The 17,157-nt window shown below is 38.8% G+C and overlaps 1 protein-coding gene across 3 annotated transcripts; it reads left to right on the top strand.

The window, feature by feature from the left end:
* Positions 1-15: 15 nt before the first annotated feature.
* LYAR (Ly1 antibody reactive) lies at positions 16-16,237 on the top strand. 3 transcript variants are annotated; one of them, XR_010921454.1, is made up of 10 exons: positions 16-207; positions 937-1,127; positions 2,155-2,269; positions 4,697-4,804; positions 8,167-8,250; positions 9,566-9,998; positions 10,314-10,430; positions 12,412-12,497; positions 12,940-13,136; positions 15,725-16,237. XR_010921454.1 is itself a non-coding variant. In XM_067556394.1 (9 exons), the coding sequence occupies exons 2-9, from the start codon at positions 1,006-1,008 to the stop codon at positions 13,072-13,074; spliced, it is 1,197 nt and encodes a 398-aa protein (XP_067412495.1). In that variant the 5' UTR covers positions 16-207; positions 937-1,005; the 3' UTR covers positions 13,075-14,448. The 3 variants fall into 3 exon arrangements, 2 of the variants coding, with proteins under 2 accessions (XP_067412495.1, XP_067412494.1); XM_067556394.1 differs by lacking the exon at positions 15,725-16,237 and having other exon boundaries at positions 9,569-9,998; positions 12,940-14,448; XM_067556393.1 differs by lacking the exon at positions 15,725-16,237 and having other exon boundaries at positions 12,940-14,448.
* The last annotated feature ends 920 nt before the right edge of the window (positions 16,238-17,157 follow it).

Here is a 17,157-nt window from a genome sequence, read left to right as displayed (position 1 = left end):
GGGGTTCGGGGAAGGGGAACGTGGGGACACCATCCGGGGGCAACAGGCCGGCTGCACTGCGCGGGGGGGAGGCGGAGCAGAGCGGAGCGAAGCAGAGCCGGGCGCTCGCAGTCAGGCTGCCGCCGCCGGGACTGGGGGCAGCGGCAACACGTGCCGGGTGCGGGATTGGTCCCTGACTCGGCGGCTGTGAGTGGCGCAGCGTTTGAAGTGAGTGGAGGGGGGCTGGCGAGGGCTCGGAGCGTCTCATGCTCCCAGCCCGCGGGCTGAGGGGGGTGCAACCCGGTAGAGGGGAGCAGTGGCTGCTGCGAGCGCCACGCGGTCTGGGGGCCAGGCAGGGGCTGTCCCGCGTGGAAGCCGGGCAGGGCAGGCCGAGCCCAGGCCCCAGCCTGCGAGGGCGCCGAGGGGTGGCGAACCGATAGCAGCAGCAGCAGCCGCGCGCTGACTGCGCGAGCTCCCGGCCGCCCCCTGCGCGAGCGAATGCGGCGGAGGGAGGTTAAACGCCGGCCGCGCGCGGTGGGGAGTAACGGCAACTGTATTTCAAAAACGTTCTGAAAGGAGAACAGCGAGATTTGGCAAACGCCTTAATATGAGGAGAGAAGGATAAGCCAGAATCAGAGAGAACCCAAGTTAATGAGCTTGAGTGGCATGCAGTTTTCCATTAAAAAACATCAGAATAATTGTTGGTTGTATACACAGAAATCAATTTGCAATTAAAAATTAAATTAAAAATGAATGTCAGAAGCACAATTAACTTATGGATCTTGCTCACATGACGTCTGCTTGATAGATTTGCTATTGGTAGAAAGATCCAGGTGCACTGAATTTGTGTGGGTTGCTTACATTTTTCTTAAATGTAATTTTGTTTTCAGTGTGTTTGTTTTCAGAGTTATAACATTAATTGCTTTTTTTTTTTTTTTTTTTTTTTTTTTTTTTTAGATCTCAATTTGAAAAAGAAGCAGTTGTAACCCCCCTTTGAGAAGAAACAATTTTGATAGTTTCACCAATATGGTAGTTTTCACATGTAGTGCATGTGGAGAATCTGTGAAGAAAGGGCAAGTTGAAAAACATGTAAACATTTGCAGAAACTGTCAGTGCCTTTCTTGCATGGATTGTGGCAAAGATTTCTGGTATGTCAATGAGTTTGTGTAGTAGGGCTTGACAGATCAACTTGTGCACTCAGCAGTGACTGTAGAAAAGCTCCCTAGGAAGTGTTGGAGTTAAATTATTTTGTAAAGTATTCAGGCTTTCATTTAAAAACAAAAAACTCCCAAACCATCAACTCTATCTGTATGTAGCTGTATGGTTGCACAAATACCCTTCTAAGTGTGAACCAAACATGTGCTGTCCTGAGTTGGCAGGCAGATCATTCTATTAGGGCATTAACCTAGGACTTGGACTGAAGCCAGGTCACCCTTGCTCTTCCATAGACTTCCTGTGTAAACTTGGCCAAGTCACTTAGCCTCTGTCTCAGTTCCTCAACTGCAAAACAAGGATAAATAGTATTTTCCTACCTCACAAGAGTATTGGAAGGATTAATACATTAAAGATTGTGAGGCTCTCGAATACTATAGTAATGAGGGCCAAATAACTACCTTAGATTTGAGCAGAGTGGTGCCCTGTAAATATTTTTAAACTTTTCAGAACAGCAGGAAAATATTAATACTTTTCTTTAGAAACAGCTTTTCTACAATAGGACTATAGGTAAATGTTACATATAACAACTTATATACATACAGTACATAATAATTATAGATTGATGTAAACTGCTTTATATATTTGTTTATATTTATTAAAGACTTAGTTCTGCATTCTTTGCAAATCCTAACATTCATTTAAGTCAAGAGATGTTTATCAGGCCCTAGACTGGCAGGGATTCAAGCAGTCCTGCAAATATGCATGTACTTTATGCATGCAGTACTTTATTCATATGGATATTTCTGCTGACTTCAATGGGGTCACTAACATAAGTAGAATTGTACACGTTTGTAAACATTCATAGGATTGGAACCTAAATTTGTATTGAACCATTACAACTCAAGTTTTCCTGCTTGTGAAGTTGCCTAGTTTGACTAAATGTGACCTGTTAACGATTTTGTTAATTGAAATGGAACATTGTTTACAGATTATTTTAAGTGTGGCTTATTAATATTTAAGGGGTGATGATTATAAGAGCCATGTGAAATGTATAAGTGAAGATCAGAAATACGGTGGCAAGGGTTATGAAGTCAAAACTAACAAAGGAGATGTTAAACAACAGGAATGGATCCAGGTAACATTTCTAAAAATATACATTTTAATGTTCTTTTCTTTTCCTCCTGATAATAACACAACTTTATTTCAGATAACCTTGTATACTAAAAACATATATATAAATTCATATTGGAAAATAGATGTTTTATTTTAATTAGCGGTGAATGTTCTGAAAAATGATCTGAAATGAAGAGAAGAGCAGACAAACCTGACATTCTAATATAATGCATCATATCAGCTGAGGCATTAGAACTTCAGGTTCTGTCCTTGGTCCTGTGTTGGGTATTGTAAATGTTAGCATGCCCGACCCTGCTTGCTTTTTAGGAGGTTGAATTTGATTCTTTCTCTAGTGGCGTGGTTGTTATAAATTGCGGGGGGAAGACAACCAAAAATTGATGAGAGAATTCTTGAGGGAGAATAAATTATGAAGTAGTGTATAATCATGTATATAATTTGTAACCCTGTTTCTTCCACCTCTATAGCAACATCATTGACAATGGTCACTTGAATTGCTTCAGAAATTATCAACAATAAACCAAGGGCTTGTCTATGTGAATATTTAATTTGCAGTAATGCAGGATGTGAATCTGTCCCACAGAAACCCTCTGTACACTGCACCTGGGAACATACTTCCTAGCAGGGGCAGACAAACGTGCTAACTCTACTTGAGTTAGTGTGCTAAAAATAGCAGCATGGCTGCACCAGCTCAGGCTAGCCACCCGAGTACAGTTATATATGACCTTCTGGGTATATGCTCAGTTGGTTAGCCTGAGCTGCTGCCCTTGCCACCATGGCCACACTGGTATTTTTAGTGCTCAGGGAAGCAAATAGTCAACTACAGTGTACACATTACATAGCCTAAACCCTAGTCTATACTTGCCTGGTGATTCAGCGGCAGTCGATGGGAGTTACGCAAGCTACTCTGCATAGCTTGTGTAAATCCCTTCGACTGCTGTGCTTCCCTTCTGCATGGTGTCTTCACTGCACTGTGCTGACGGGAACCATGTTCCCATCGACGCAGCGCTATGCCACTTGAGGGGGTGGTTTACCAGTATCAACTTCTGGATTGATTGAGTGGGTCTTCACTGACCACTCAGGCAATCCAGATAGGTCGATCTGACGACGGTGACTTTGCCGCCATAAGTGTAGACATACCCTGAGGCCATGTCTATACTGATGGCAGCAAATTTGTCGCCGCCAGATGGATCTTTCTGGATCGATTGAGCGGTCAGTGTAGACCCGCTCAATCGATCAGGAAGTCGACACTGGTAAACCACCCCCTCAAGTAGTGTAACGCTGCGTCAACGGGAACGCTGTTCCTGTCGGCACAGCGCAGTGTAACAGTGCGCAGAAGGGAAGCAGAGCAGTCGACGTCAGTTATGCAAGCTACTCTGTAGTTTGCGTAACTCCCGTCGACTGCCGCCGAATCTCCAGGTAAGTGTAGACCAGGGCTAAGTGTCTGTGTGGACCCTGCTGATGCGCACTGAGTTGCTTAGTACGCTTTGATCTACCCTGCTTTGAAACAGGAGTAGATCAAACTGTATTAAATTTTAGTGTGCATCAGCAGGCACTTAGTGCATGGCAGGTTAGTGCAGGGTACGTTCACAGCCCGGCTTGCTGCAAACTTCAGACAAGCCTTATAGCCCCAATCCTGCAAAGTACTAAAACCAGTATGTAATTTTAAGTATGTAAATAATCTCATTGACTTCAGTGAAACTTTGGGAAAAACTGGTAAGCTGCCTATTGGCAACACTTTTATTTTGGAAACCCAGAGTGCACGTTTGTCAAAGCCAACTGCTCTCTTTTTTTAAGAGGCTGTGAAATTCTGGGGTGCATTATGAAGAGACGACCAGCTGACATTCTCTTCTACTACAACTCAGAGGGCATAACCAAACTTTAATTTAACAAAGTTCACCTGTTATACTACTTGTCCTACTTTGAGTATTTACATTTTATTTATTTGAGATCATAGCTGAGCTGATTTTTTTTTTTTTTTTCTGTTTAACCAGTCCATAATCTGAAAGCGTAGATGAGCTATATAGTGTGTGTACATTTAATATATAGGTAGTGGAGTTGCTTACCTTAGCCAAGCTATTTCTGAATTTCATTTTTTTCAAACTTAGTCCATCAGTTGAGTTTCAATTTAGCTGTAAAGTGTGTAGATTATTCATATAATCATTTCCTGTGATTTTTTTTCCAGTGAATTTTAGAACAAAAAAACTCAAGAACTGGTGTTTCTCATGCACTTTTTGTAATAATGTAGCAGTTTCAGAATTGGCTGTATAGTCTGTATGAATACAAAGATAGCAAATACTAGACTGTACACTATATGGTTTGCAAATGTTACCTACTCAAGCTATTCTGTATTTCTAATCTCACTTTGCATCTGAATTTGCTAGTTAACTCAGTGCTCCTCTGACAAATTATTTGGTTTCCCTTCTTGCAGAAGATTCAAGAAATAATAAAGAAGCCAAGCATTAGCCCCAAAGTGCGAAACATTTTAGAGCAAATGCACTCGTATGACAATATTCCAAGAAAAAAGGTCAAATTTCAGGTATGATTTTAATGAGACAAGTGGTGAATCTGAAATTAGGATTTCTGGATTATATTCTCATATATGCCACTAATTTGTGTTACCTTAGGCAAATTGCTTAACCTGTTTGTACATCTGTGTAATTTGAGAGGGGTATAATAATACTTGCCTACCTGAGATTTAATTAATATTTATAAAGCATTGATCTTTGGATGAAAAGCCTACTGTTCATATAATTTTATCTTATTTATTAATAGTCAGACATGTTAGAGAATTTGTTAGGTTTGGAGCCCTGTAAATGCAAACTCCTCCTCTGTAAGTCTGTCCCCAATACCACACACTTTAATATTTCTCCACTTGCTGTTTCTACCAATCTCCACATCCGCAAACACACCTAAAAAAATTTACATTACAATGATCTTTCTGCCGAGTGATATCTCTGTTATACATGGCTCCTTCCAGAAACCTTCATTGCTCCTCCGGGCTCTAACTTGTATTCTTCCAAATGGCACTTTATTGAGCTGCCACTAATAGACAACTATGCCAGGTTACACATGTTTTATATAGCATCCATAAAGAGTAACAGACATGTCTGGGATAAGTAAGCATATTTCTCCTACTCCATGCCTCAGTTTGCCTGGCAGACAATGGGCAATATATATATGTGATTTATGTGCGTGGTTCAGGAAACAGAAGGTGTGGTGAAACCTCTTGAGATACCATAGCAGAGGGGAACATTTGAGTAGCTAGCGGAGGAACAAGTGATTTCAGGTAAAGTGAATGGTGCTGCCTGGGAACATTGTGTAAGCCAGTAGACCCCAGTCAGTGGGTGGTGGGATCAAACCTGGGAGCTCTGAAGCTTAAGGCATAAGCCTCTACAGAAGAGGCTCATAGACTAAGCTTCAAAGGTCCCAGGTTCAATCCTGCCCACCAACAGTTGGGGTCTGTCAGCATTATATTTGCAACATAATATACCAAAGATGTAATAGATCAAAAGTTTCAACAGTGCAATCTCTCATTTTGGTAGTCCTTTCCTGGAACAAATGAAATACTTCTGGGGGAATTCTGTGCCAAAAAATTAAATTCTGCACACAATATTTTAAAATTCTGCATCTTTTATTTGTCAAAACAACACACTATAATCACATCAGTTTCAATTTTGTTAATTTATTTCATAATATCTGTCAACAAGTATGTCTCTAATACTGTAGACAACAAAAAAGATTCAGGAAATGTTTTTGACAAATTGATTCCTTGTTAGGCACATTAATACAGAATTTTGAGTAATTCATTTAACTACAATAAAGAAACTTGTTTCCCACACCCTTCAGAAGCAGTGCAAAGTCTTGAGGAAGTCAGGGGTTACAGAGGACTGATGGAGAGGATAGTAATTTCTGGGAAGGAGCCTGGGAGTGAACCTGGAAGGTGTTGGGTGTGAGTGAGAGAAGCATGGAACGGTTTTGTTTTGTTTTTTGGGTGGGGGTGGGGGGGTTTGTTAGGGAGTTGGGGACCTTCCCCCATGCAATCCAGGCTGACCCCTAGCCTCTTCCATTCAGTCAGGCATATCTGCCTCTGTCCCCATGTGGTCCTGCACCCCACTCCCCTCACAGCCACCCCCATGTGGCCCCACACTGTCATTCCAGTTCAGCCCCTGGCTCAATGCTGTCACCCCACTAGTTCCTGTGCCCCCGCCCCAGTCTGTCTCCCCTACTAGCCTTTCTGAATTCCAGTCTGCCCTGCTCTATCCAATCCTTCCCCTCTTCTGCCCCTGCACAACCCATGCCTCCGCAGCCTCTCCTCCTTCCTCTTGACACTGGCTACTTTCTTCTGGTGCCACAGCCATGGTGGGCGAAAGGTGTAATTGTAGTGCCTCCCTGGCAGAATGTATTTTTTGCGGTGGACATGAATTCTGCACGTATGCAGTGATGCAGAATTCCCCCAGGAGTAATGAAATAGTATATTGCAATGAGGAAACCTTTATGCCCACACTATTAAAGCAGTCTCCATTGTTTTTGGTGGGTTTTTTAAATCTGCTTCTGTTAATTCCTCAGAATATCAAAAGAAATTTGCTGCTGCATTTTCCTCTGCAGCGGGAACTCCTAACACTAAACAATTTTCTAAAAAGATACATGTGAAACTTATTTACATTTTAATCATCTGACAAACTGGGGCAATGACGCTGGGGAATGTGCTCACTTGTCCCATATATTAAATGGCTTCATTGATACTGAATATCCTATATATCACTTAATAAACAATTACAGGTTCTAATGCAATGTTAGCACAATTGGCAGTCCCTACTCAGAAGAGGCCTGGGACTAATTCATGACCTGAACAAGAGTTTTGGATAGCTATTGATGTGTTCAGTTGAGAGGCACGAATAACATATGGAATACTATAATAGATGCAGGTAATATGCAAAACAAATTAGAGCAGTAAAACAAAGGGGCCAGGGAGAATGAACCTTTAGCCTGATGACCACTGTAACAGCTGACTGACTCCTAGATTTCATCAGTAAGTGGTCATATGGTGTTGGAATTATTAATAATACTTGAAATTATTAATAAGAGAAATAACCAAACACCAATTTAACCATAAATTCCTTTATTAAATCCAAAGGCCGAATGGTACTTTATGCAGTCGCTCCAAACGTGCCTAAAAAGCTAACTAATAAGCAATTTATTACATCCAAACAATAACAAAACATTTATAAGCATTTGATCATGATGCTTACCACTGGGCTAAACCCAGGGCTGGTGAGATCCATACTGGTCAACTCCAATGTGGTCAGGTATTAGCAATGAACCTTTTAAGAGTTTACTTTTTTATATCCTTTAACAAACAAGTGATGTCACTGCCAATTACTGACTTCAGCTAAAAACCAATTTGGGACAATTCACCCTTATTTCCAGTCTTAATCCACATAATATATACAACCTCCTTTCTTCCCAAGCCCTTTCCTCCTCTCATTTTCGCTGTCCAGTAGTTTTCCCATTGCACCTGGGTTTATACAGGCTTTAACACTGGTGTGTGGGTTTGGGAAGGGCCATTTTAAGACAGATTTTCTTTGATTTAAAACCATCTGCAGTCAACACTATTGGTCAGAGGCCTTCTTTTTAGAAACTTCCCCCTGATCTCATTAGTTATTCTTTGAACCATTCCTTACTTTATTCTTTTTGGCCTTATAACTCATTATTTTCAAGGCCTTCCTTCTACTTGTTAGTCAAAGCCTTTCTTTACAACACACACACCCATATATATTTCCTTAACCAAACTTAAGCTAACTTTAATTTTTTAATTTTATACTTATCCTACATATGATTATCAAGTTAAAATGGAATGCTTACCACTTGTCTCATTTCTATTATTCTTTTTCTTCACAGAATTGGATGTTGAACAGCATGAACATTGACAATAGTGCTCTGCAGGACCAGGTGTGGGATATTTTTTCTGAAGCAATCAGCAACGTAAGTCAAATCAAAGCCACAAAATCTTTCAGTAAGAATACAGCAATAGGGCAGCAGGGTGGAGAACCTTAAAAAATCCTATTGGAGAGGCCACTGGAGACACTCAGTGCTATATATTAAGGAAGGGCCATTCCTGATGTCCAGAGAAAAGATGGAGAGTACATGTGACCAAATTCTTGCTAATCTGTGTAGCAATGTATTGCTGATACTCCAGCCAGCTGTGCTGCATGCACAACAACCTCTGAAGATAAGCTCTAATATACACAGTGACAGCATCATACCAGTAGGAAGGTTATGTATACAATTCTTATCCCAGGTTAAGAATATAAATAATTTAAGGGTTAAAAAAAAATTATAGGTATGTCTGAATTGTCCACAACCAAGTGTGCTAAACTAGGAAATTCAGAGTTAAGGTTACGCTTAAAATATACCCAAACACATTAAGAAAAACACAGTTAAGATAACCAAGCAACTCTTGCTCTGTAGTGATGTCATGCAATAACTGTAGGAGTATGATCAAGGCATTTTACTGTTTGTGGTCCCAGATATTTCTTCATATTTTTTTCTGTTTGTGGCATCACTGCAGGGCAGTAGTAAGTTTGTTACTCAGTATAAATGCTGTAGATTTGGAGAGGAAATGCTCTAGTTTTCATACAAAACAACAATGGTGAATCCATGCTTTAAGTACAAAATGGAACTCAGTCTTATTTAAGGAGTTGTAACCAGCAACTCATAACAATTTTTTAAAAACTTATATTTATGTGAGCTGGATGCTCCCCATTTCTGCTCAATATTTGATTTGCTTAGCTGTTGCCGACACCTTCTGTCTCTCATAGAAAAGTATCTCCCTGTTCACTTATACTACTGTAATTTAGGAACTTCCCTCTGCCTTAACTTGCCTCATTCTTCTCTGCTGTTTGCCTAAGGTTTACAGCACTCCACTGCCTGGTGTTAAAGTTAAATTTTTCAGTGCATCAAGTTGAAACTTTTAAAATAATGAATAAACTGTAATATATTGCAAATGCCCACTTCATTCTTCTAAAAACAAAATTAAGTGGAATAACAAATGACAAGCATGCATGTGTTGTAAAATAACATCTCTAATGGGGCAGGTAGCCAACAGATCATGCCTCACTCTTCAGCTGAGATGGATCATTGTCTCCATCAAGTAATGCTATTCCTCAACTAACTGATTAAGTCTTTTTTTATTCAGAGCGTAACAGCCCCTCATGAATAATTCAGCAGATCCAGGTGGCATTACCAAAAGAAAGATGTGAAAGACATTTTTATTACAATATCATTTTTCTTTCATCAGAAGGAGCCAAGCAAAAAAGAGCAAGAGAAACCATTGCAGAAAGTAGGAAGCCAGCCTGTAAAAAGTGAAGTAAATCCTTTGCCAACAAAAGAAAATGAAATGATAGCTGATAAACTTGAGAAAAAAAAGAGTAAAAGAGAACGAAAAGAAGAAAGACAGAAGAACAGAAAGACAGAGAAAAAAGTGAAACTAGAAAGCCAACAAGAGAACTCAGAAACTAAAAAAGGCAAAAAGCCTAAGAAAGAAAAGGAAAGTTCCAAGGATGAAAATGAGGAAACTTCCAAAGGCAATAATGCAGAAAGGAAGAAAAAGAAAAAACATGAGAGGAATAATACAGCCCAGTTGGAAATAAATGGAAATAGCCATCATGATGAAGAAGAAGAAGAAGAAAAACAAATGAATATAAAAAAACAAAAACGTAAACATGCAGAAGGTAGATATCTACTCACGTTTCATCCAGTTTTCAGTGAAGACTGTTTTTGGCATCTTGAAAACTCAGTAACATGCTTTGGTAGAATAATTAACTTTTTAATACACCTATAATTTGTAAGTAAAAAATAGGTATATAATGCAACTTAAAATAAAACATGTGATACAAGTTTCTTTTTTAATTTAAAAAAAGGACAAATCTTACCGCAAATGAACTCCGATGCCAAGAATAGAAACTTTTTAGTTACATTAATTTTTAGTAATTTTATTTTTTAATATTTTTTCTTCATCCTGTTTATCTTTTACTCCTTAACTGTAGAAGAACCTTACATCACAACAAAAAGAATGAAAAATATGAAAACATTTGCAACCACAGAAACAGAAGATAGTGGGGATGCAGCCATGGAAACTGAAGAAAGTGGGGATGCAGTTAAAGGTATCTTCAAACTTAAAGTGGAAGTTTAGACATGTGTATTTTAGTAAGATAGTTATGGGCTTATGAAATTACTCATTATGTGTTGTTATTCATTTGGGGCAAAAATGTTGTTTTGTCAAAACTTGAGCAAAGGGCAGCACATTGTTCTGCTCCCCCAGCAAAAGTCAGAGTATGACTGTCACAGTCTGTTTTATACCTTGCTCCAGGAGAAGTAATCTCTGCCAGCCTGCTACCTGGTGCAGATTGTTTGTTCATTCAGCTGTGCTGGTTACTTTCCTCTGTATGTACTTCTACCACCTTCTAGGGATGGGGAACAAGAGCCTCATAGAGGCTGCTCTTCCTCTTGCTACAATATTGGTAGCCAGTGCAGGGGAGTAAGAGGATGGCATGTCTTGCACCTACTTAGTCCTTCATGCGGCATGTGTGTTGGATCACAAATGGGCTTATTCTGTTTGAGCTAGTTTTGACATCCAGTATACATATAATGAATTTTTTTATTGTTGAACCCATGTAATTTGGGATATAGTTTTCACATTTAGAAGCAGTACTAATTGACAGCTTCCTGAGTATGCATTATTAAATTAAATTTTAGCATTAAATTTGCTACCTGTGTTTTGAAAAAAACCTCAATTTCCTACCAATATGTCACATAAGAGCTGTGATAAGTTAGCTAAAACTGCTTTGAGATGTACTGATAAATAAATGAATAATATTATTATATTGTGTTTTTCAAGGGCTCAACTTACTCCCTTTCCCAGAATGGTGTCTGGTCATTCAAAGTACTATTAAATACGTTGCTCAGGGGTGTGAAAAATCCACACCCCTGAGCGGTGCAGTTAAGCTGACTTAACCCCCAGTTTAGACAGCACTAGGTTAATGGAAGAATTGTTCTGTCATCTTAGCTATTGCTTCTTGGGGAGGTGGATTATCTATGCTGACTGGAGAACCCCTTCTGTCAGCATAAGTAAGCCTGGTCTACACTAGGAATTTACTTCGGTGTAATTATATCTCTCTGGGGTATGGAAAAATCCCTGAGAGATGCAGTAATACTGACCGAACCACTGGTGTAGCACTAGGCCAACAGAAGAATTCTTTCGTGGACCTAGCTACTACGTCTAAGGGAGGTGGATTACAGGAACAGGAAGCCTTCCTGTTGACGTAGGTAGTGGCTACACTGAAGTGCTATAGCAGTGCCAGTTTGCCACTGTAATATTTCAAGTGTAGACAAGCCCTGAGTCTCTGTGGTAGGCTTATTCTGGGATATTAAGGGTGTTAGTTTCAGTTCCATTGGGGTGTACACATTTCTTAGCCTTGGCAGAGTTAGCTGCTTCAGGTCTTCAGCCCATCTGGAAACTTCTTTGCTTCTTAAGTCCCTGAGGGACTGGTAAGAGAATCCAGGCTCACCCACTCCACTGTGTTCCAGCTCAGGGCCCTTAAACCAGACAGGTGGAATCAAGACTAAGCAACTCCTCCTGCTGTTCCCTGAGTTCCCTCCAGTGTCCCTTGGTTCCATAGGCTTCTCCAGCCTTTATAATCGATCATCCCTACACTGGGTTGTTGTCTCTGGATGGCTTCACACCAGCTTGCCAGCAGGACTTTCCTTCTCCAGCCTGCTTGCTCCTCTGGAAGCCTTTATGCCCTTCTGCTTCTCAGCTCTTTTATTCTCCCAGCTGCTGGAGGCTGCCAATCAGCACTGGCTGGTGGTTGCTGCTTTAACTCCTTAGTTGTCAGCCAGCATAGGGTCTGTACACACCATCACAGTAGCTAACCTGAGAAACAACTTACGTGACCCTTGTGCCAGGGAGATGCTTCTGCTGTGGGTGCAATAATAAGGCAAGGATACAAGGAATTGGACAATGGTTCTGCGATTAGTAGTGAAAGCTAAGTTCCTAGTAGAAATTTTAGCTAGAACATATGATGAAAAGAAAACCTAGAAATACAGAAGATATATAAACAATCCATTATGTTTCTAACATTATAGGTAAATTCAACTGGAAGGGAACTATCAAAGCTATTCTGAAACAAGCCCCAAACAATGAAATTTCAATAAAAAAACTAAGAAAAAAGGTACAGTAGAGTTTTCATTTTTACAACCCCTTTTTGCTTGTGAAATCTTTTTCTCTTAAATTACCTATGTGAAAATATAAAATTATCCTATATAAATAAAAAGACTTTGAGTATATAGTCATATTCTGTTGAATGTGGACTGGTTAAATAGTAAATAATCTAAAGATTCATAAAGTGTGTGATTAGGAATAAATTTTGTGTTTTCAGTTATATGTATGGAGACCCCAATCCTGCAAAACACTTAAGTATGTCCTTAGGTGATTTGCTAGATTGGAGTCCTTTGCAATTTCAGCTTTGAGTTGTAGCTACATTTCTTGCTAGATTTTAATTATGCGGTATTATTGAATTGATATGTAATGTGTGTATACTTTACTATAAAATATTTGAGTAAAAAAGAAGTGAAGTTCCTGTTAACTTGAACTATTTCTTTTTGTTTGTGTAGGTTTTAGCTCAATTTCATGCAATAGCTGGTGAACAACATAAATCACAAGAGGATCTTCTGGTCACATTTAATAAGAAAGTGAACAACAATCCCAAATTCAAGGTTTTAAAGGACAAAGTTAAACTCCTGAAATAGAAAATGAGTATTTTCATAATCAAATTTTACAATTGCAGACTATGGCCAAATTCTCCTGTCAGGTATGCAACATAGCTTCCTCTGATTTCAGGAAAATCTGACTTTATGTATCAGTGTAGAATTTAGCTGTATTTCTATTCCTGGATCCCTCACCCCTTCTCTTCTCTACATTCATATATACAATAGAAAATTTGGGAACAGTTGCATATCTGTTTTCAGAAATTTTGATTTTACAGAAAATGTATATTTTTTGTAGAACTTTTAACAGACAATGAAAATTGCTGGTCATTCTATTAAAATCCTTTCCATGGTACTGAATTTATACAGATGTGGATTTGCATATTAGGACCTGGGTTGTATTGCACCTTTGCAGGAAGCAGTACAATTGCAAACAAGATGTATTAATAAACACAATGACAATATTTTGTTACATTAGAAGTAAAAATGTGTCCAAAGCTAATGGTATATACTATAGATCATACTACTGATATTTCAGCATCCTGTTTTGCCATAAAATGAATAATTGAGATTTGCCTCTGTCGAGTCACCATCCATTTAATGTTTAATTTCCTAATGTACACTAAATGAAAATACATACCTTATGCACGCATACAGTTAAATCAGTTCATATTTCATTATCATAAATATTTTAATTGTTAAAAAAAAGAAGCTCCTACTTGGCTTTAATATAGTGCTAGTGCCTCAATTGAAAATTTACATTGTTAAATAAATTCACATTTTATCAGAATTTATCAGATTGGAGAAGTTTTTCCTAGTTTAATTAATCTTTATGCATTGTTCTAAAAGCAAATAAACAATGCATTAATTAAAATTGCAGGTAGTATTAAACTGGAAGGTGTTATAAAAACTCCTGAAAACACAGAAATAATAAGGGGACCTACAAATATTAGAAATGTGAGGGGGGGGAAATAAAATGAAATAAATTTGTGTAGGGAGTATTACTTGAAGTATTAGGATAAAGTTTCAGGCTGTCACAAAATATTTCCAGATAATGGGGGTGTCTACTACCTTAGAATATCAAGGAAAGTCTAATTTCTATAGTAAGGTGGATCAAATGCAGAGAAACATCAACTGGCAACCTGAGCCTATAATGCATAAAGATGCACACTGTACATGATCCTTGGTAATAACCTGGGCAAAAACAGCCTCATCATAAGTGAAAGAGATTTGTAAGGTGGTAGTTGGAGCCTCAGTATCTATTCCTATCAAACAACACAAACTGGATCTGAAGGTCTCTGTGTACATCCTTTGGGAGTAGAATGCTGCAGTCAGTTGTTCCAAGATAAATTAACAGTTTGCTTCTCTCTCACCAACAGAAATAATAAATAATAATAAATAAAAGATATTGCTTCACCCACCTTTTCTCTCTAGTTCCCTTAAAGACAGAAAGTGGTGAACTCACCCCCCTACTCTGTCTCTTTACACTTTCCTTGCTGTTTCCCCATAATGATAATTATTGGACACACAGACAAGAAACTATCTAACCCAACCTGATAATTTCTTTTCTTTGACTAATGACTGTATTGGTCTAGACTCACCCATAAACTCAATAGTTTGCTACATCTTGATTCTTTTCTGTGCTCCTTAAGATGGTGTATGTTGTTTATATAAGAAAGTTTTCACAGCAAATACTCATTTAGTAACTTGTTACAGGTTATTATTTATATCTTGGGAGGGAAGCCATGTGAGAAAGCAAAGATGGTCCAGTGATTAGGGTATTAACCTAGGACTTGGGAGACCAGCATTCAGTTCCTTGTGCCACATACTTCCTGTATGACTTTAGACAAATCACTTAGGTCTAAATCATCAAAGGTATTTAGGATCTTAATTTCCACTGGAAGACCTTAGCCTCTCTGGGCCTAGGTTCCCCTTCTGTAAAGTGGGGGTAATAGTACTTCCTCATATCACAGGATGTTGTGAAGATAAATACATCAAAGATTGTGGGGCACTAAAATACTATGGAGCTAGTCGCCACATCAGTACAATAGATAACAGTGAGTGGGGTTTAAGTGCAAGGCTTCCCTGCAAAGCGGTTAAACAGTCCCCACAAAGAAGCCCCACATTAACTAACTGATGGAAACATTAAATATAGGAAATTAGAAAGGTTAAAAAAAATTCTCTTAGCCATACAACTCTTTTTGATAGTGAAGAGAGATTTTTCTATGTACTTACATGGTCCTTTTCACAGTATTTCAGTGCCTGACATATGGGCATACTTCAGTGGCCACTAAAATGCAGTCATCTCTAGATGAAGTATAGCAGCTGTCTAACAGTGGCCAGAAACACTATAGTTTAGAGCTATAAGTGAAGAATACAGTACAATTGACAATACATAGGGAATTTTATGTAGGTGCAATGTGATTATCTGTTCTGGTTTTGCCAGGATATAAGGATTGACACCCTTATTCTTAAAACTGCAGAGCTGGAACTCATCTGCAAACTTGACACAATCAAACTGGGTCTAAATAGGGACTTGGAATGGTTATCTCCTTACAAGAAGTAATTGTCACTGTTCACACATTCTCACCTAATCAATGGTTATGTAAATAATAACTTTGACTAAAAGGGTTTAATAAAGAACATCGGATACAGGTAAAGAGTAACAAAACTACGTTTTATTTTTTAACAGGTTTGCAAAGCTGGGCACAACTCCAGAACAAAAATCTATTCTGTAAGGAGCGCGCCCCCCCTTTCTTTGTTTAACAGTTTATATTCCCTATCCCAGCGGAGAAAATCCCTCCCTTCGTTCCCCATTGGCTGGGTAATAAAAGGTTTACAACTTTCGCGACCGCCTATTACATACATTTTCTTCCACATACAACATATATAGATCCATGTTCATGCTAATAAGCGAATTTTCTATGCAAGGTGTGTGCTTATATTCTATTACCTTATTACGCATGCGCCTTTTAAAGTTACCTCTTGCTCTCTGTCTAATGGTTTTCTTCAAGCTGACATTCTTTCACTTATCAGATAAGAAAACTTTCCCTCCCTTTTACCCCTGTCTGATGAAATTCCTGAAGCCAGAATTTATGACTAGATAAGTGCTTCTTCCTTCAGCAGAGGGTGAGAGAAAAAAACTCCCTTTCTTTATCAGAGGGCGAAAGAAAGACAGACTCCCTTTCCTTAGCAGAGGGTTTACCCATTGTTTTCCTAAACTAATTTCCTAATATTGGAACCATGAATTCCTTTTCTATTACTACAACTATTTTATTTCTTTTAGACTCTTAACTCTTTCAGTTATGAATAGGCCTCAACTACTCTAACTGAATGGACTTTGCTTATACCTACCTTCCCCATTGTTGTTCCTTACCCTTGGATGTATATATATACACCTCCTATCTGATTTCTATTCCTTACATCTGATGAAGTGGGTTACAACCCACGAAAGCTTATGCCTGCTGAAATTAAATTTGTTAGTCTTTAAAGTGCTACAGGACTCTCATTGTTTTTTCTAGTAGCATAGTTCCTTCTAACACCAACCTAATTTATTGGGTTCGTGTTGTTCCAGGGATCACTATCTACTTACTTTCAGGCTCTCAATATCTTGTGTCTTGATTACTGCAACATCCTTTTCTCTGGTCTTGACCAATGCAGTCTTGCCCTGTGTTCATATCCATTTAAAATATTGCAGCAAAGATCATTTTCCTAGCTTATTACTTTACTCTGTCACTCCTCTGTTAGCATCTCTCCACTGGCTTCCTCTTCCCTACTGTATCAAACACAAACTACTTGTCTCCACTTTAAAAGCACTTCATGAACTATCTTCATCCTACCAATAATTTCTTTATTGAAAGGTCAGTGCCAGTCTTCACTGCCCACCTGTTACATTTTCAAACAAGCACCTTCATATTTTTCTCCCATACGGCACCATGATTGGGAGAAGCTCCCTGTATACATCCACAAAACTAATTCTTTATTATCCTCCTTCAGATTGCTACTTAAAACTCTTCTTTGCTATGAATCCTACAACAAACGTGGCAGCAGTTAGAATACTGTTGTGCTGAGATCACAGCCTAGTATGCTGACCAATAAAATCTCATTATTTCTTTGTATTCCCTC

The sequence above is a fragment of the Emydura macquarii genome, unplaced genomic scaffold (genome assembly GCF_026122565.2).
Source record: "Emydura macquarii macquarii isolate MOO-44397 ecotype Brisbane River unplaced genomic scaffold, CSIRO-AGI_Emac_v2 contig_1768, whole genome shotgun sequence".
NCBI classification, from domain to species: domain Eukaryota; kingdom Metazoa; phylum Chordata; order Testudines; family Chelidae; genus Emydura; species Emydura macquarii.
This window is presented reverse-complemented; position numbering and strand designations above follow the sequence as displayed.

What these genes read in the sequence shown, in the direction of transcription:
- LYAR (XM_067556393.1), top strand. Translation starts at nt 1,006, where the DNA reads ATGGTAGTTTTCACATGTAGTGCATGTGGAGAATCTGTGAAGAAAGGG. An exon ending in GAAAAAAGGTCAAATTTCAG is followed by an intron (nt 4,805 to 8,166) that starts GTATGATTTTAA and finishes TTTTCTTCACAG; the next exon opens with AATTGGATGTTGAACAGCAT. An exon ending in TTTCTGAAGCAATCAGCAAC is followed by an intron (nt 8,251 to 9,565) that starts GTAAGTCAAATC and finishes TTCTTTCATCAG; the next exon opens with AAGGAGCCAAGCAAAAAAGA.